Source organism: Rhea pennata, chromosome 7 (assembly GCF_028389875.1).
Source record: "Rhea pennata isolate bPtePen1 chromosome 7, bPtePen1.pri, whole genome shotgun sequence".
Taxonomy (NCBI): Eukaryota; Metazoa; Chordata; class Aves; order Rheiformes; family Rheidae; genus Rhea; species Rhea pennata.
Window position 1 is genome coordinate 5,266,652 of NC_084669.1, and position 21,208 is coordinate 5,287,859.

The 21,208-nt window shown below is 38.9% G+C and overlaps 1 protein-coding gene across 6 annotated transcripts in view; it reads right to left on the bottom strand.

Annotated features, from left to right (window-relative positions):
* Positions 1 to 21,208, bottom strand: part of TACC2 (transforming acidic coiled-coil containing protein 2) — a 150,917-nt gene that overhangs the window by 95,268 nt on the left and 34,441 nt on the right. For all 6 annotated transcript variants that reach the window (XR_009959016.1, XM_062580689.1, XM_062580692.1 and 3 more), the window contains exon 4: positions 9,039 to 14,819. Coding sequence is in view for 5 of the 6 variants with exons in the window: in XM_062580689.1 (XP_062436673.1) it covers positions 9,039 to 14,819 (5,781 nt within the window). In the remaining variant the exon portion in view is untranslated. The remainder of the gene's footprint in view (positions 1 to 9,038; positions 14,820 to 21,208) is intronic.

Genomic DNA, 21,208 nt, shown 5'->3' on the forward strand with positions numbered 1-21,208 from the left:
TTCCTCTTTACCATAGATATGTCTCCACTAAAATAATTACTAAACTATTTGTGAGAAGTTAGTCAGGCTGCAACCTTAGGGAAGAAGAGACCCCTAAAAAACCATGTGTCTTCTCTTAGGCTAGACAAGATTTGGGAAATGCTAAGCATTTCATGACATAGCTCTAACAACGTTATTGTTGTGACACTACAGTTACATGAAATTACATAGCTCCGTGGTGCTGGCAGGCATATTTTCACTTCTGCTTCCCATGATCACTCTAAACTGTGGCACTGACATACGAATACGCCCCTCAGGCATCCAAAATTTTTATCCTTTGTTCAAAAACACTGAAATTTGAATTACAGAAAAAATCAAAGGTCCTCAAGTTCAGTACTTCATCAGAAGTGCTAGATTCCAATTTTAGATTGCATTTTGAGAAATCTGGACTACGACTTGACAAAGGTCACAAAGAGAAGTCACTACTGTGTTTTCATTTAGGCTGTCCTCAATGGTCAGAGATGCTTTTAGATTGCAGGTGGACACCTTGTAAAAACTTATGGACATCATACCATTAGTGGTGGCAACTCTGCCTCACTCCTGTTAGCTGGGAATTTGATCTGAGGGTTTTTCCCATAAACCATGTCACTATTGCCAAACCAAAGCATTGAGAGAAAAAAAAGAAAAAAAAAAAAAAAAAAAAGAAAGAAAGAGTCAGCCCTCAAAAAACCCATGAAATTGACTTGAAAAAGAACATTACATTAAATAAAAAGCTTCTTAAAAAAAAGCTTTCTGGTTTTTGAGAATACAGACTGAACTTGGATCAGATTGTCAAGTTTTTCCATGCAAGCATGAAAAAAGATGCTGTCTTCTCCACTCGCTGCCTCTTTAAATAAGGTTAAGATTATCACTAGTCTAAAAACAAGGATACAAAAACTACAATATTCCTGATAAACTTGCAAAAGCTGGCAAAATTGCAGAGCATGTATTTGTTCTGAACAATAAGACTGTACCATGTGATTGATTTTAGAAAAGGGAGGGAAAATTTTTAAATTATTCTTTATTGTAACTTTGTGCCTATCTTAAGGCCATTTTCAAGAAATAAAACTATGTAAGTTTGTTTAAAAATGGAAAAGGAGTTCCTCTTTAGCATTTTCTAATCAGAGGTTCTTATTCATACACTTTGCAAAACCACAGAACCAATTACTTGCTTATGACTTGGCTTAGATATCCAAGCCACTTCTGTAACAAACACCTGAACTTTGTATTTCCACTGCTTTCCATATACAAATTTCCCACAACTTCATTTGTGGTTGCTGAAAGTTAAACTGACAATAAAAATTGCTTGGAGTTGCATAAGCTTTGACATGACTGTCTCTTTAAAAGTCCTAACTTTTACTTTAAGCTTATGGTTTGAAGGAATGAAAAGTTAAAGCTTAAGCCATTAAATTTTGGAGGATCAAAGTGATGGAAAGCCATGACATTTCAGAAATTTCCAAATTAATAGGATTTGTTTAAAAAAAAGAAAAGAAAAAAATAAAGGACCCAGGCTAGCCTCAAAGCTTCACAGACTGCAGTGATAAGTTCTCAAGTTTATTTGGAATTTCTATCAGAAAAACAATATATGAAGAATCCTGCATGAGTCAGAGGTTTCATGTACCATCACAGCATTCACAAAAGACAGTGTGGAAAATCTTGGAGACTTTCACACAAACTATCCCTGTATTCCCCACAAACTATCTCTGTATTTTGACTCACTTAATGACATTGTTATGGAAGGAGGAGGGAGCTTTAAGCATCCATTTATTTTCAAGGCAGCTAAAATTTTTTCCATAGTTATTAGAAAGTGAACAACGCACACATGCTTTTTGCTTTCATTCCAAAAACAAACCCAATCTTCTCTGCTAGCTGTAGAGTTATTCTTAGCTGGCTTTGATATTTCTATCAGCTAGGGGAGCATAACAATGTTATCATGCTAACAAATTCCAAAGATTTTACATAAGCTCATGAGTGCCAAAAAAATAAATAAATAAAAAGCTTTTTTGATTACACTGTTTGTGTTTCATTAGCCAAAAAAAAAAAAAAAAAAACACAGTTTGATGAGTTTCAGTTTCATTAAGCACATGCTGTACGTCTATCAGAGCATCATTTACATAGAGGGGCTAAGCTTTATAGCTTTAAAGTTGGAAAATACCCTTTAGTTCAGGTCAACTGATCATTTAAATTCTATATGCCTACATACAGCTTGTTTTCTCTGTATGATTTTTATTAGTGGAGACAACTAGAGGGCCCCCTATCCTCCCTCATTTAAACAAAATAGGATAACTGGTTGTATTATAGCGGTAGGATGGTCGAGGTGAAAAAAGATCATGCAGCTGGGTGCAGCATTCTTTCTGGATGATCTACTGGGGCTCAGGACCAAATTCTTTGCTGATATCACTCTACTACAGCAGAGAATTTGGCCCAGCGTTTACTGACTTTCAGAGTAAGCTGTGGCCTTAGCCTTTTCTCCTCTGGCTCTCTTGAAAGGAATGTTCCAAGACGTGAGGAAAAAAAATAGAATTTCAAAATGGAAACACCACCATAGAGTCATGCAGTCTTGGGCCACTTTTAGACTAATGGTTATTTTGCTGAGGTCCAAGGTTGAATAGGGCAAGTACAGGACAGGGAGGGTGCAGAAAAAGAAAGATTAAGCCTGGGTGAACAAAGAAAAGTTTATCTGGAGATGCAAATTCTGGCAGCAACGTTTCATGTTTCAACAATGAGAACAAGATTAACATAACATACTAAGGTTGGTTCTTGACAACAGCACAAAATGATGGCACTCAGCATTTCATAAGGACTTTAGAATTCAGAACTGAGCCTTTGATCAGAACAATTAGAATTTCTACTTTAATTCTAGATGTAGTTCAGTGTCTTTAGCCTATAAGAAGCTCTGCAAGAATTAACCTGTAAGTTACTGGTCAAAGTGTCTGTAAATATACAGACTGCAAATAGATCCACATAGAAATTTTCCTACATTCCACAGTACGCAAATGTTAAGGCACAGCTAAATATACATAAGCCTCATCTGCCATCAGTGATACACAGTTGGGCTTCCATACATCCAGAACAAGATTGATAAGACAGGCTATACCCACACTGGCATGAATGATCTCATATTAACTAGAACCAACATTTAAATTTGCAATGACTGCAGACAATCCAAGGCAGAAGTAGGCACCTTGCTTGCCAACAGACACTTCTCCAACTGCTATGTTGCCTGTTGTGCATATCTGTAGGTATTTTGAATGTTAGCCCATAAAACAAACAAACATCAGCTAAAGCCAAATTCAGTATTTAATCTGGCTAGATCTTGATAGCATCAGACAACTGCCAGTTGTGATCACTCAGACTTGGAAACAGCCTGCACAAGGCCGATTGCCTGATTTGTTTTGAAAATCTGTCTACGAACATTTTTTTAAAAAATACATACATATACATATATATTTGTGTGTGTGTGTGTGTGTGTCCTTTTCCTGTTCAAAAAGCTTTTTACTTACAAAAAACTCTGAAGAAGGGCAGAGAATGTGACCATTGCTCAAGTCAGGAAGAACAAAAAAAATAACAAAGGAAGAAGAACAGAAAGCAAAGGAAGAGGCAAGTTTTATGAGTTCTGGTACTTCAGACTTGTCTCCAGAGTCTGTTGAGAAGCACTACAAGCATGCCAAGAAGCAGAAATACTGGAAGGAAGCCACATCCAAGTCATGGAGAATATGCCTGTGTCTGTAATTGCTGTTCTTAGCGCTGCCCTCCACAGGGTTCAAAGCTGGGACTTCTACTAAAAGCAGGGAAAATGGAACTAAGTCCACACTATCCAAGTTTGCAAGTAGCCTGAAGATAAAAGTTGGAATATAGAATATATATAGAATATATTTGGGGAGAATAAGCAGCTTCAAAAAAGCAAGGTTGAAAAATACATCTGGTGAAAACTAATCATAAAAAGTAATCTGAAAGTAGTTTTTAGCTTAATGTGAAAGGAAGGCAAAAATTGGTGCTAAAGTGCCTGCCCAGACATTGGAAAAAGTATCACAAAGTCTTGCTGGATTTCTTTAACAAATGCCTATATTTGATTGAGCAAATGTAGTTTCTTGAGAAACATATAAGGATGTTGGAAAAAAAGGCATCTCATCTATCCTCCACCCATCTCAATACCTACTTTGAAAACATGTAGCTTAGGTTCTCAAGAATGCTGTTGAATATATTTTTAATACATTAAGATATACCTGCAATTCAGCAGGAACAGAGTTTATGATTTACTTCTCTGTTTCTGTGTAGCAGAGGCATATATAGATTTTAAAAAGATTACCCAGCCTGATACCCAGTTTTCCACTGGTATGTCCTTTGAGTAGTTGGCAACACAAGAAGGCATACCAAGTCAGCATTTTTTAAGTACTTTGCACTGACCTAGCCACTGCCTAAAAGAGCAGAAAATTAGATCAATGGCAAAACTCCTTTTAATTTCTAAGAAAGCAATATAAGACTTCTGTTGAGTAAAAGTGAATTATCTTAGTTTTATTTTTACATGAATAAGAAAATCTCATAAATATTGCAGGCTCCATCCTACAGTCTTCACACAGACAAAATTTTCACAGAACTCACTAGTCAGTTCATTTAGTTAAGGACTGCAGGCTGTGCTTCTTCAAGACAAGTTAGCTAATTTTGAAGTTAAAAAATTGGGAAATAAAGAAAGCTGCATAATCACAGCTTTGAAATTTTCATTTTAACTCCAAAATCTTGATAGTAATGGCACAAAACGTCAGTGCTCAAAACTCACTTGACTGATCTAGAAAGCAGTTCTACATTCCATGCATACTTCATGCAGCAAGACTGTTAGAATATTTAGTACTGTATTTGTTACGCAGACAAGAAAAAAAAGTCAAGTCAGTATTTACTAAGGAGTCATAATTCTTTTCAGACTTACTGAACTTCCCAATTCTTGATGACAAGAATAAAACATGAAGTAAATCTAGAAGTATGTTTGAAACAACTTTACTTAAAGATCTTGTCTTAGCTGTATGCAGGACAGGCATAAAGACCATTTTTCAAGTAGTTTTGCTATGATATCAATCGCTGCAGTGTACTTTCTATATAAAAATACTGTTTAGAGTTGCAGATGATGTGACTGAATTCAACAGAGCTCTCAATTTTCTAAAAAACAACTGCAGTTATGGGAGCTGGCCTACAGTGCACGGCTGTAGGTGGCAAAGGGGGTTTCTTGCAGAGTGGAACGCTGTTAGGAAGCCTGGCCCCTAAAGCTGTACCGTGGCACAGCCTGCTTCCCCGTTAAGGCTGGCTTTCCATGCCACTTGTAGAGTGCAGGGCAGGTCCTGAAGGAGATTCAGGCACCACAGAGGAAGAAGGAGCAACAGAATGAATACAACTATGAGAGCACTCCATGATGTCCAAGACTGGCATGTACTGGCTGGAATAAGGATTGCCTCCATAGCACAGGCTCCAGGTCAGTGCAATGTGCAGTTAGTACTGGAAGCTCAGGTCTGCGTAATGCCCTCCTGAATTTGAGGTGAGGGAAGCCACCAGGCATATTGCTCAGTGTTTCAGCAAGCGCAGCACATTCTGCTTGGTGCAGCAAACCACTTCTGCTGAGCAGGTGCCGAGGTGAACCTGACCTCATTGGCAAAATAAACGTCGCTGCTTACAGCATGCTTATGTCTTCTTAAGCGCTTCCCTCAGTAGTACACCGAGGCCCAAGCTCAAAGTCTGCAAGGATCTCCACAGTCAAAGGCCTACTAACAAGACAAATATTTTGCCAAAATATTTTGTCAAGCCAGCAAAACAACAAATGATGAAATCGGTACTCAGCACCTTAAAGAAATGACATCATTGTCTCCACTTCAAAAAAAACTCCCTTGGTACTTTTTCCAGGAGGTGATCTTAGTTTGCATGTACCAGCCTGTAGAGTTACAAAAGTTATCAAAAAACTCCATACCATTTCCAAACAGCATAAAATTTTGCCAACATTTCCCGATCTGTTCCACACTGCTCAAGAAGTGCCATACTCTATGATTCAAACAGGCATTTCAGTGGTATAAGGTGTAATACTTCATACCAATGCCTCTTTTCTCCCTCCAAACAGGAATTAAGTACTAGCACAGTCATTACAAAAGAGGAAAAAAACAAAACCAGAAACCCTTAAGTCCTGTTCTTGCGGTCTGACTAAAACTCAAACAGGAAACCAGGGCAGCCAAATTCCCAATGATAACTGTAAAGAAGGGCATTTGATCCCTAAATAAGTCAAGTTCATGAACTCTGGTTCAGTCATGGACTTAACTGGGAGACAGAAATGTCAAAAGCATCAAAGAAAGGGTTTTTTGACTCATTTTGCAACGTCTGTAGTCAGGTTTTCTGAATGCCACCCTTTCCTATTTCTGCTAATGGTACAGCTGGACTTCCACAAGAAAGCTGGAATAAAGCTTCTGCCACAGCCTCCTTTCAAAAATATTTCTCCCTTTAAATGAAGATTAGAAGGGAGGTTATTGGTGTCATACTATTCCCTTCAAACATGAAAGATCTTCCTATCTGTTGACCATTATCCCAGTGCTAGGAGCAAGTTAGGGAAAGAAGTCACTTCAAAAAGTTCTTGGGTGTACTGCTCATCACAAGAGCACCCTCCTATGCAGTGCCATGACAAAGCAGCAAAGAACTTCCTTAATTTCTTCTACAAGAGGAAATCCTAAGGACTTCAGAGTCAGACCACAATGTTGTCCCTGTACCCCAGTTCAATGGGGTTTCAACATATGGGACATTGTAACAGATGGAGCTGTACAAAGATGGTGAAGAAGGCACACAAAAAAAAAAAAAAAAAAAAAAACACAACCCTGAAGTAATGCAGGACGTATTATTTCCTTCTCCTAAAGGTAAAATACGCCTTTACCACTTTTTATGGGGGGGGGGGGGGGGGGAAGGGCAGGGAGAGAGAAGAGGGGAAGAATTCTTTGTCCATGGAGATCTTTCTATCAGGCCCAAACTTAGCACTTAGAAATGTGCACTTTTTTGCATGGCTATAAAAGTTTAACCTCTGTTACAATTAGAGGACAAAAAACAACTGCAAATTACTCTGAGGCAAAAAATGCCATGAGTAAGCTACTTAGGATATGAAATAGAGTTTGAAATTTAACCACAAAACAAGTTTTAAGCTTATAGGAAATACAGGCTATAAGTGACATCTGATTGTGGAGCACTGGGTCTGGGTAACCAGAGGAAAAGCAGACTGGTCAGTGTTGAACCAGCTGAAGACAGACGAGCTGGTTTAACTAGTGCCTTCAACTTCTCATTTGTATTCTAATTGCATATTGGTATACAAAACAAACTTGAACAAAGGCAGAGACTCCTCTCTACCTCTGAGAGTCCTCAGTGTCTAAGTCTACATCACTGCAATTTCATACTGCTCCGCACACAGTATTTACTGCATACATAGGCACACTTGGTACGTGTGTGACACCACTTACAGCTGTAGTCCAAAAGTAGCAGCTGCCTGTCGACACAAACCTCATGCTGAAAAAACAGGTGATAATGAATTCTTCAAGCTTATGCAAGTATTAAGCAATTACGTCATGAATTGCCAGCAGCTGTTTCAAGAACCCTGCCCTGTTTGCCACAGGTACTTATTTAAAGCATGGTACCCACCCTGATATGAAACACATGCGTAGACACATATGTCTCTACTCTACAGTCCCTTAAGGCTTCTGAATCAAGCAACAGCAACAATTTGCTTGGTAATTTCAAAGCTACCCAACTGTAAAGCTTTCCATCATATAAAGGGAAACAAAAAGAAACAAAAGGACCCAGAAATAAATACTAAGGCTTAATTTCATTGTCATTTTATATGGCTATTCTTAAAGAGAAAGTCCTGCAGTTGTGAGGATTTCTAACACTTTTATATTCTTATAATTTACATTTTGCTCATAAAATTAGATTTTATTCAATCTCTCCATCACAGACTTGTGTAGAACAGAATTCCTCTACATTTTCACCATAACAGAAACTGTTCAGGAATTTTCAACTTACACTATGATTTTATCATTTCAAGTTTTAAGGAATGTGACACTGAAGCTTTTTTCCTCCTTACTGAGTTAATAGCACTTATTTTTTTGGTAATATCTAGGAAGATACTGTCTGTACAGATTAAAATATTTAAGCTTTTCACTGTACCATTCTACTCTGCTGTCATCTTTTTTATTGGCAGTTACAGCTCTAGCAGCCTTCTCAGGTACAGGAAAGAGGGACAGGGTTCAAGAAAGTTGCTGAAGTACACAGAGAGCAGCAACATTATTAGATAGTGGGAAAGTACTGATTCTAAGATCATTCTTTTGAAATAACTTCGTATCAACCTGGTAATTCAGCAATGTACACATTGGAAACTCACAAGGAAAAAAAAATGATTAAAGCAGTTACTGCTATGTTTTGAAAATAAAGAATTCTTGGGCTCCACAAATTCTAACAACTCACATCTGAAATAACTTTATGTCATTAGAAACACTGAATAATACATTGATCAAAGGCACTGCCAATGCAATTATAATATGTGAGAGGGTAACAGGGAAACCTAGACAACTAACAGTGTGAGCAATTTTTTTTTCTTAATATTGCAATCCACCATGTGAATTCTGCAAGTCTATTTTAACTGGGTCATAAAAACTTAGGCAAAACCCTACTAACTTAAGGCTAAGAAGTGTTATTTGGTTGCCACAGTTTATGCTACCAGAAGTGAGCACTGATCCATCTGAGTCATCACAGATCAATTTAGGAATCTCAAAGAGTAAACAGTTGAGAATTATTCTCCCGAGGTTTTAGAACACCACTTCTGTTATATCTAGACCTTGTACATTATTTCAAATTTCTTCTACTTCACAGCTAAAAGCAACAGAAACTCAACAGAAATGTAAGAACAGAGAAAGTGCCATGCCCTCCCAAACAATGAACTTCTGACTGGAAAATTTTATCACTATTGAGTCCCAGGGTCCTGACAACCATTTCACATATTAATTTAAAGTAAATACCTTTCAGTTGGTAATCCTGCCACAGCCATGTCTTGGAGTTCATTGAGCTCAATTTCCGTAGACTCAATAAAAGCAAACGACAGCAGCTTTTTTTTGGCATCCTGAAGTGAGCGTTCACGTTCTGAATTCGTCTCGCTCGGCTGATTTTCAGAATCAACAGACAGATCTGTACATGCAGAACACTCACCCTCCTCCATCACAGGAATGGTTTGAGAGTAATTTTTGTATAGGTCCATCTCTTGTTCTTCAGTGCTTGTGTTTAACGCCAAGTCACCTTTGTCAGTGACTAACATCCTTGCAATACCTGTTTTAGGGATGTCTCCAGGTTTTTTGTTACCTGCCTTTGCCGTGCTTAATACTGTGTTACTCTTTTCTTTCACAGCTCCTTCAGTCATACTGCTAGATTCTAGTTTAGAGTCAGTTTGCAAGGAATCATCCTGGCTTACTTCATATTTTAAGTAATTTATTAACCCATGCATGGTAACTTTGTTTTCTTGCTGTGAATCTTGTATATTTTGCGATGTTTCCAGGGATTTCCTATTTACTGGATCATCTTGTATCATATGCTTGTCATTCTGAGGCTTAATGTCATGCATAAAATTGCTGTGAATATATGTCTCCTGATCTTCCCCAGGTAAAACATCAAAATTGTCTGGCAATTTTTCATGATTGTAAAATCCTCCTGGTACAAGTGTTGAAGATGCCATGTCAGAGATGCTCTTGGCAGTGGCTGGATCACTGTGCCCACTTCTCTCCTGTTTATTTGGCTTAGGATCCTGGCACTGTTTGCTATGAAGGCTCACATCATCTTTGGATTGAATGGTTTCTGCATTACACTGTGTAATTAAATTATTTTCCTGTGCAGAAGCAGCATCTAATTCCCTCTTCTGAATACCACCTGTAGAGATACCGGTTACAGCAGGTTGCTGCTGAAGGGCAGAATATGCAGTGAAGTTCTCAGGTGCTGCCCCATCAGATGAAGGAGATCCTTGCTTTATCTCTAAGCTTGTTAGTGACTCAGGATCAGCACCACTAGCATGCACGCCTTCCTTTTCTTCCATCTCACTGGTCTCTAGATGCCCAGCGTTTTTGTCTGGATTTTGCAGATCTTCCGGAGAGCATTCAGTAGGTGTACAGCCATCCAGTCTAGGGACCATTTCTAAACAGTGAGCTGGCTGCCTATTTTTCTCAGTATCCTGGAGATTTGCTGGTGGCAGCTCTGTCACTGTGTTTTCTTGTAGAAAATTGCCTTCGGGAGTTTTGCAAGAAGTCTCCATAGCTAAAGACAACTCTTGCTCCTCTGCTTCTGAGGTACTCTCAGAAATTGTTTTGCCCATCCTGTTTGATTCTGAAAAGTTCTCCGTACTGCACAGCTCTGCCATATCCTTGGCCACTGGACTCTGCTTGAAGCGTGCATGATTTTCAGGTAAAAGCTGGGGCAATTCAGTACTCAGTGCACTGTGGACAGTTTTTTTAAATATCTGGCTGATATGCTCCCTGAAGTCTGGGAGGCTGGAGCCAATGCCCGGAGCGCTGCAAGTCAAACTCTCATGCTCTCTAAGAGAGTTCTCTGCAGACTGTTGAGAAATACTGCTCTCCTTTAAAACACCTTCCATTTTATCTGAATTCCCAGATTTCTCTAAGATCTTACTGTACTTGTCATCTACGCAGATATTGGTTGCGATTTTCTCATTATAGCCTTCTTGTTTACCAATAGATGAAAGGCTCAGCAGCTTCTCTTCTAGAGTAGAGAGCGCTAACAGAGACTCTGATGAACTGTCACTTTGCTGTTCTTTGAAGTTTACATCACTTTTTGTCTCTTTAGATTTAATTGCAGCTACCTCTTCTTTCAGCTTCTCAAAATTAAATTGTGATAAGCTTCCTGTACTCTGTCCCACATTTGAAGTCTCTGACAGGGTTAAACTTCTCTCTCCTTCACTCTGAAAACTTTGGTCTGGAAAATCTTTCTTGTTCACATCCATATTCCCTGCAGGGCTGTTTTCTGAATTAGTTATTTTACCTGTGCTTAACCCAGGTGAAGGACCTAAATGCACAGACGCCTGAAGACCTGTAGCAATCTGTAAAGTGGAGTTACCTTCCAAGGCAGTTTGGCATGCTGTAATTGCCAGCTCGTTATTTAGCAATTCCCCCCCAGTACCATTGTTTTTATTGTTTCCAGGTTGATGGCTAGGATGACTGAACGCAGAGGTCAGTGAAGAAAGGGCTGTAAAATCTGCTTGACAATAACCAGGCCCCCCTGGTGTCTTTTGAACACAGCTGGATTTATACGAGTTATCAGTGGGAATTACTTCCCTGTGTGCCTGTAAAGGTGAAGAACACCCTTCTGCCTCTGGGCAAGTTTTCACACTGTTTGTTTCTGTGGCAGAAGCATTGTCCTCACAACTTATCTTCATGTTTTCATCTTCCTGGGTGATTATCTCATTAGCAGTCAGAGCCCCTATCTTTTCTGTATTTTTTGCCATGTCTGCGGTTTTTTCCATTAACGGCATTTTCTCTCGAGTTTCTGAACTAGGTACATGAGGATCATTTTTCTCAGAACTATCACAAGTACATGTTACTACACTATCGGCTGGAAAAGCCTGCGATATGTTAGTGGCACTTACGGAACTCTGTGTCCCTGGAAGAGAGTTTATAGCAGTAGCGCTGCTTTTGCCAGTATTGTCTTTAATCCTGCATGTGCTGACTGGCTGTTCATTCCTGTTGGAGTCTTTAAAAAGTGTATCACTACGACATGCTTCTTCATGCTGAGTAGCTGAGATCAAAGTATTATTACCCTGCTTGGGCTTGTTTGACTTTTGCTTACTGAAGCAGTTTTCTGCCTTGAGATCAGTTCTGTTTTCGTGGTTGCAATCTTGCAAACTTGACATGACCACACCAGAAATATTTTGCAGGTGTTCACTGCTGCACATGTCCTCTGACGTCGTAACAGTACTTTTATCCCTGTCCTTTTCTTTTGAGATGTCAGAATCACATCGGAATGGTGCTGGATCTACCACAAAAGATTCTTCATTAAGGTTATTTGAAATATTTAAAGACATTTCTGTTACATTGCTGTGATCACTTAATCCTAGTAACTGCTCAGGTTTTAGAGCCTTTGCTTTGTGTCCCTGATCGCCTGTTCTTGTGATAATTGCCAGACTGCTTTCAGGTTTCTGTTGTTTGCATCCTGTATTTAAAATCCAATTGCTTTCACCAGCAACAAACATAGAGTTCTCCATTTGCTCTGCATTTGGAAGGGCAGTTAGAACATCTGCATTTTCTTGCAATTCCCTGATACTGTATACTGGAGTCTCAGAAGATCTGCATTTGTCTTTCTCAGAGTAGTTATTTTCACTGATGCTGCTATCACCCACTTCTTCCACATGAACTTGCTGAGGAGTGAACTCTGCAGTATTTACTACAACTTCTGAGGTATCTGAACAAGCCATCTGCACATTTTTGTGACTCTCTGCAGCCATTTGTTCCTGCTGAGCTTGCAGCAGCATATGGGATTTGCATTCAGTTTTCAGTGCCAAAACTATGTCCTCCATAAGACTTTTCACTGCATTTTGGTGCTTCTCTTGTTCAATAGCCTTGTTTTCTTTACCATCTGCAGCACTGCTTTGTTCAGTTACAGTTGCAGGTACTTGCTCTGGATCTCTGTGAGGCACTTCAGTTAAGTAACTATTCTGTTCTTTGTCGTCCCAAAACTGTGTGGCCTTCTCAGCTTGTACACCAATGCAATCCATAGCCCCTGCCACTTCATTTAAGACCTGAAGCTCAAGTTCTGTTTTGGATATCTCTGCACTTTCTTCTGACTTGCTATAGCTCTCAGGCTTTTCTTGACATTCAGTTTTGCATTTGGACTCTAATGTAGTTTCTTTAACAAAAGCCTGTTCCCAGGATTCATCCTGCTTACTCCATGTAATATAATTGTTCCCAGAGAGGAGGAGTGGTGAATTGTGTGCACCAGCTAAACAAACCTTTTCAGTCCCATTAGATCCTGGCAAGCCTGAAGTTTTCTCTTCTGCTTCAGTATTAAAGCAATCAAAATTCAATAGGTATTCTTTCTGAGATAGCTGCAGTGAAGCCATAACCGGAAAGTTGCTCTTATTCTGTAGGTCATCTGTGGCAGCTGCTTTCTCTTTACTCATTTGTCCTTCAGACTTACAACAAAGAGTGTGTGAATTGTCTTCAGGTGATTTAAAGTTACAGTTTGAATTCAGATGCTTACCCATAGTGTCTTCCTTTAAGTTGCCTTTGGAAGTCTTTTCCAAAAAACTGAATTCTTTGGAATTGTGTCCCAAGGGGGTATCTTTTACATCCTGGTTGTGGCTACTACCAGAGTTCAACAGTATTGTTTCTGCCTCAGTTGACCATTCAGGTACTTCATTGGTTTCCATCACTTGTGCCTCCTCTGTCACAATTTTGTTTTTTTCTCCTGTTATGCTCATATCACTTTCCTTTTGATTCAGCTCTGTGGATCTGCTCGAAGTACTTAATGCATATTTTTTCAGTAATCTTTCATCTATCACAGAATTTTCCTTTGTGGGACTGATAATGTTTTCTGTTTCAGGAAGTGCAGTGCTTTCTCTAGACATACCATCAGCTTTTATGATTTTGTTGCTATTGGCTTGATCTTTCGGGCTCTCAGTTGTGACAGCTAATTTTTGCTCTTCCTCTTGCTTAAATAATAAAGGCATACTGAAATGCTCGGAACTAAAAAGCTCATCTTCCTTTTGAAGCTGTCTTTGAAAAGTGGGTTCTATTTTTTCTGAGGCTGTTTTCACTGTTTCGCTTATCATTGGATCTTGATAGTCGTTTCCAGGCATGTATTCCCTTGAAGGTTCTTCTGGCTTTAGTGCCAGGAAGACATCTGGATGGTTAAAAGGCAACTCTGACATTAAAGTACAAATTTCTGATCGCTCCCCATTGCTTCCAGATAGAACTGGGTCTGCCTTATTCTCTTCAGCTGTTGTTACAGCCCCCATCTGTAGATTACAGCCTTCACTGATCTCAGACTTTTCAATGAAACTCTGAGCATTCACAATTGCTCCATATTTTTCACTGTCTGAGCCTCCTGCTGCTGGATAATTTAGGATTAAGGTTTCCTTTTTCATTAGCAGACCCTCTCTACCATCTGTGTTCTGTCTACCTAGCTGCATTACACTCTGTAGCTGACCTACTTCCAAAACTCCTAGCTCCTGCTTGGCCTCCTGAGTAGTAAAATAATCTGCTTCTTTACCCTGGGGAAACATGATGACATGTGGCTCCCTCATGCTGGCCTGCTGTTCATGCTGCCAGAATGGTTCTAATTCACTCAAACTCATTTCGGCAGCTCCTTGCATTTCTGTAATTGCTGCAGGAGGGCTGGGTTCCAAACTGGTGTTTCTGGGATCACTCTCACAATTTTTTGTAAAAGCAGCAGAAATATTGTCACATTTTGGGCCTCTGTCCATGGATATGGTATGCGCTACTCCTTCTGCTTTATCATTCAGTGGATCTGGTGATGCCACTGTTTCATTACAATCTGAGGTTGGTAACTTGTCATTGCTGCTTGTAAGATCTACTACGCATTCTCTGGCACAGTCCACTAAAGGCATTGGGTTAAGTAGACTGTTCTCTCCTGCTTCTGCAACCTGCTTTAAGGAGTCGGAGCCAGTTTGTTCTCCATGTTCTTGCAAGATACTGCTTTGTCGGGTCACCTCTGAAGATGCCACGCTTGAATTTGGATTGGATAAATCTTCAGCACTGTAGCTACTGATGCCTTCATTACTGATGCTGCCAACAATGGAAATGTTTATTTGTTTCATGTCAGTTAAGTAAATAATAAAAAGAATAAACATAATTCATGCCACTGAGGTTTCAAAGCCATGCAGCACATGCACTGAGAAGCTGACAATCAGCAGATTGGCTTTTAGAAGCCGAACAATCAAACACACACTATAATAATTCAAATGCTCATTACCCTGAAAAAAATGTCCTCAGTCTTGCCTGACAGCTATCTTACTCATGGCATGCATTTTAACCACTCCAAAGGCTGTCTTAATTAGCAGGGTGTTCCCCAGCTGCCCTCCCAAAAAGCTAACAGAACAACATGGGAAAGAGACAGAAATAATGGGAAAAAATACTAGCATTGCAGAAAAGGTTCTTCATTTCTCCTTCAGTGGGTCTACTTTGTAGAAAGCTAATAGCTGTGCAAGCCATAATCACTTCTGTTATACGGTTATACCTTTATTGTGTAGTAGAACATTAAGAAGGGTCTATCTGTCAAATATTTTCTCCTTCTACTCAGCATAGTTGGTTCATAAGGGCAAAGGTCTCCCCCACAGAACGACATTGTTACACAGTGATAAACACCTTGTGAGGTCATTTATTGCAGTGCTTGATTTCAGTGCACAAAAGGTGTGGCTGTTTGTACAGTCTTTCTTTCTCACCCCTTGAAGATATGATATGGTAAAAAAAATGGAAGTAGCAATGATGTAGATGCACTAACTGCAGAGAACTTGAAGGTGAGCCTCACTCCCTGCCCCCCATATGAAATACATTAACCTTGTTCTCTCCCTCATAGCTCATCTGAGTAGCCTGGGCATATTTTTACTTCCTTAAGTAATGTGGCATGAAATATATACAGTTCTATATTTGTTTTTGAATTTATAAAAAAGTCTCTTGGTGGTGTCATTCACTAGACACAAAACAGTAAATGTCCCCCCATCCCCTTCCATCCATAGCAAGGTATAAAGACATCATGTTGTCAAATGTTTGGAAATCTATGGGAAGGCAGTGCACTCAAAGGGAGCACTTCCACAGCTGCATATAGAGAGTATGTCCATTATGAACTTGTCAACAAAGCTTTAAAACAGTTCAGCAGTAACAGGCTGTGTTTTAGAAATTCCAAGTGCCCTACAGACATGCTTAGAACGCCATCTGTAAGGTCAAGCATAGACTGAATTTTAACTTATCTTCAGAAATCTGAGAAGCATCTCTCCCCTAGTTTTATGCAGAGAGCACATGATATAGAGAGAAACAAGTCAGTGACATACTCCGGCTCCTGAGCTTCAGGTCTGTATTTAGACCAATACTGACTCCTCAGGAACTGCTGAGGAAGCACAGAAGCCACATGCTGTTGGGCTATGCTGTGGTACACAAAATGCCGTTCTTATACTGTGGACTGCCTAATGGAATTAAATTTCTTTGAGAACACTGCATGTAAAAATGAACGCTATCCTATCTTAGGCCCCCCCCGCAAAAACTTTACCACTGTGGGGGAATATGATCTAGTCTTTAAAGAGCTATTGAAATTTGCTCATGTTATAGGTAAGTCTCAAATCCAAGGTAAAGAGTTTACAAAATACAATTAATTTACAGCTTAACCAAGCTTCAGTGATGTTCAGCATCAGTTTATTTTATAGCACCAATACATTTTATTTCAACTTCTAAAAATTGTTTTGCCCAAAGGAATTATCCTAACACACAGAAAATACTTCTCCATACAGAATTCACTGACACTTGAAACAACACAGATGGCAATGCAATGCTTGGTATCTGTCGATCACTGGCAACGTGGTGTATAATGGGATGTGAACAAACAACCAGGAGATGCCGGGAAGCTTTCCCTAATGAAGGAATAAACTTTATCATTTGACATTTTTCAGGAAAGCTTGATTAGAAGAGAAGGGGCAGAAACCACAAAATTAAATTGAAGAGGGGATGAAAAAGTGGGAGGGAATTGCTATTCCAGCTTTTTGTCCATTTTGCAGGTTTACCTTCTTGCTAAGTAAATTGTTCATAAACAGTGTCCAAGGTTCTTCAGCCTAGAAGCAGGCTCCTGTCAGAGATACTCCATTCATATAAAGAACAAGGGGAAAACGGGGTGGGGGGGGGGGGAAAGAAGATCTCTAATTTTAATAAGACTGTTTTAATAAGACTGAGTGTTAGAAATAACAGCACCTACAGTTACAGTCTCTCCTTATCACTCATCTTTAAGATCTTATTCTTTACTCACTGTTAATCCTATCAATTGCATTATGAAAAAGCACGGTAATAAATCTGGGATTGAAACACTGGCAATGTGCATTACACAGACCACACATCACATGAGCATTTGACAAATTCCTGCTTACTGAAATTTCTCCAAGACCTTTACAAACTTGACTTTTTTGTCACACTAGATTTGTATTTGCAGCTGTCCAGTACAGAAGAGCTTGAAACATGCCTGAAATGATTAGGTTTTCTAGAATATGATTGCTGAAACTTGTACTGCCATGCTAATAGCAACTTTTAAAAATTCACATTAGTAAAATTATGACTAACTCAGCAGATTCAAGTAGAGATGACAATCCTATGAACAAACTGTTCATCACTATGAATCAACAAATGTAACATCCTTTTATAATTCTGATGTTTGACATAATGAACCCTGGTCATTTTATTCAGGACAAGATGACAAGAAGAAATTGGGACATTTTTTTTCTTAATTAATGCGCATTCACTGAACAGAATTAAAGTGATAGTGCTGGCACCTGCTGCAACGGCAACTTAAACCATCACTTCTAAAAAAGTAATACATGCTTATCATCTATTCTGCTTCATCTTACCTCAATATTTTATTCTGGGCTATAACATAGAAATGAAAGACTTTGCTTTCAAATTATAATAAAATACATCCAAGACTCTTTTGAGATATCTCCATTTACATTTCTCCTTCTGATATATTCCTTGCATAGTTTTCCTTCTTACCTATATCCTACATCTTCCTTTTCAGTTTTTGTAATCTTGTTTTGCTGTTTTCAAGTCTCTAGTAGGCATTGGACAAACATCTGCCAGGAGTGATGTAAGCACAGCTGATCCCACTTTAAGGCAGAAAGATGGAATAGGTGACCTCTTTAGGTCACACCTAGTCCCATTATTTTCTATTCCTTTTAGAGGGCATGACACAATGGGGGAGGAGGGGGGGGTGTCGCATCACAGGTTGAAGATAATTCCTCTCTTAGCAAACCCCAGTCTTTATGAAAATTTATTGGCAATCAATAACTACCTGCAAGGAGCATGCAAGTATTTTCAGACAATCCATTCAATACGATCCACACAGGCTATGACTTTTTTTAAGCAATTATGGAAAAGAATGTAAACCTCTATTTATCTCTTCTCTGTAATCTGTACTTGCTTGATACTAGTAAGGAAAAAAAAATCATACTTTAGGGTAATATTTAAAACAAAAAACACATGCACATGAGAAAACAAAAAGCATAGGAGTTCTTCATATTTCTGGTAGAGCTTAGGGCATAAAGAGCCACTTAGCTAGGAATAAGTCATTGCATGCAACTGATGATATGTAAAAAATGCACTCATGCAAAGACCTACGTGCATATTTAACTTGAAACTCCCAAGCATCTCATTACACTCAAGAACTTTGAACAGAAATTTTTCTCATGAATTAAAAGTCAAGCACATATTTAAGGATTTGCAAGTCTATGGCCATAACATATGGACCATATGAATGCTATCCCTCCAGTTTTAATATCAAACAACAAGTTAAGTTTTTACACGACCAAGGTATTTTATATAAATAATTACTGAGGAATTGCTTATTTCCAAGCACATTGCAAAGTTACTGATTAATTTTTAATATTTGCAGTCAGCCTCTTGCACCTTCAGAATATATTGTGCAGGTTAGAATTATCCCAGAATAATTTAAAAGTACTAGTGGTTACTCAGATGTCTATTAGGACAGTATTGGCTGGCTTTTAAGTGGGGAGTGAAACCATAACGGATATTAAGAAATTGATGACTTACACTGCATCTCCTATATATACTTCAGGATTAGAAGACATACCCCATCTATCTGCCATTAACGTTTGAAGTCCTAACATCTGTTACTCTCCTTTGTCAGAGGAAAAGCAAGGGAACAGAAGATCAGAAAAGTAGCTAGACAAAAGCTCTCTGGCAAGCATTTGCTCTCTAATTTGGGGGGGGGGAGGATGAGGGGAAAAGACCAGCACAATCACTCAATGCCCACATATAAATATATGTGCCTATTTATAAATATACAGCCTACTTGATAATCAATAAGAAATGATACTTAACAACAGAAAATCATGGATAATTTCCTTTTCTTATTCCTTAGCTTTCTTCTAAAACATACAGCAGTTGGTTGGAAAAGCTGACTGTTCTTTTACCAGTTACACTTGTGAAGGGAAAGAAAAACAAGTGCTGACGCCTATGAAACCTAGAGGTCACATACAGTTGCTATCCATACTGACGTAACTCAGAACCTGTGCCAAGTAATTATATCCCCATGAGTATAACAGCCTGAAATCTGAGATTGATTTTAGAAAGCACTGAAGGGGACAAATACATACCTTGCTCTGCAACCACCACCAGTATACCTGCTTCTCAAACATTTGTTTTGTTTCTGCTGACACATCAGAGACCAGAATCTACATTTTGGGTTCATTTTGTTTGGACACACTGTACTGGAGGACTTAACTTAATGACTGCTGCATGAAAATAAATTATGAACATGAAAATCATTTCCACATTCCCTCTACAATCATAATTTTAGAGGCAGAGCTGGACAGTATTTGAACTTTTCAGTGTAAACAAACACATGAGAAATCCATCATTGCTAAAGGGCTCTTAGCAGCCAGATTCTCCTGCACTCCCTGTATATCTAAGCTTTCAGGAAGAAGTGGGGCAGAAATAACCATCTATATGATCCTCCTGGGAACTGTCCTCCCCTTCTTCTCCCTACCCCTCCCAAATCACTTTTTGCCTCCCTATTCCACACACAATAAAATGCAAGGCCTGCAGTGTTTTAAATATGACCAAACTAAATTATTCTAATATTTAAAAAGTAAAATGTACTACCACCACAGCAAGTGAACCTGGCCAAATCTTCAGGTCTAGTTCTACAGCTGGCTCCTGGTCTCTTTGAGACATCCGGAGAGTTGGCAGGAAACAGCACTGAATAGACAGTCTTACAGGATGTGCAGCAACTTTAGCTTTTTATTCTGTAACAAAAGTCCAACAGCTCCATGGATCCCACAGGATCTATCCAGAGCACAATGTGGGAAAGTGGCCAAATTCATCCACAAAAAAGTGCTTATTCCTCTGTACTCCTTCTAGGTGTACCTTATGTATTGCTATACCTACTTGTTTCTAATTTGCAGGAAAATACTGGACAATTCTACCTGAGAGAAGCAAAGGGTTTCTCCAGGTGTTTTCTTCTGTATGTGCATCAGCAGCAAAATATGACTACATCTTACAAAGACACCAATGCAAAACCTAAAGTTTGCTAACTATTCTAATTCTTCAGCATTTTTACTTCACACAGAAGGCCGATAATTGCTGAAGATGACGCTTTTCAACATACAGGCCTAGTGATACACAGGTGCAAACTGGGCTGAAGCAGAGTATTTTAGGTAAACAAGTCATAGACATTAGGAATCCCAAAACATGAGAATTTAAAACCAACTGAAACAATTTCAGAGAAGCTGTGAAGGATGGAAGAAAGCCATTCAGAAGACTGGTAAAGGGAAACATGGTAGTTTTGCACACACTTTTCACAGAGGTACTCTATCAGGAAAAGGCTGATCACATGCTTTTAGAATCAGGAGAGTTCATTTCAGAGTGGAAAAGATGTGTTCAAAGCAGTACTGAGTTAAAAATAAACAGGCTGCTGTCTGAAACATCAGGGCTTCTTCCGTTTATTGTCTGCATTTCTATTTTAGCAGGATGCGATAACTTAAAAGTCACTCAAAAACAGGCACATGCCAGCCATTTTACAAAATAAGGCTAAAAAGGTAATTGCTGTGCTATTGCTCATCCAATATGTTTCCTGAAATATGAATCTTATGAATACCTTCAATCTGACTCATCCATGTAGCACTCGTCTCATAGAAGAGTTATAATTTTGCATGCTAAAGTATAAAGCTGTTCTAGCCAGCTAAACTGTAAGTCTAAGTATTCTTAATATCAATGTTTTGAAAAGGAACTCCCTGAAGAACTATAGCTATGCCATTTCTGAGCAATACATTTAAAAAGAACATAAACTGGCTACAGAACAATATAGAAATACTTAACACTAATATAAAAGAAAGATAAAGGAAAAAGCAAGACTGGGTATTAGCTGCAGCCAAATCGCAAATAGTTAAAACCAAAGTTAAGAG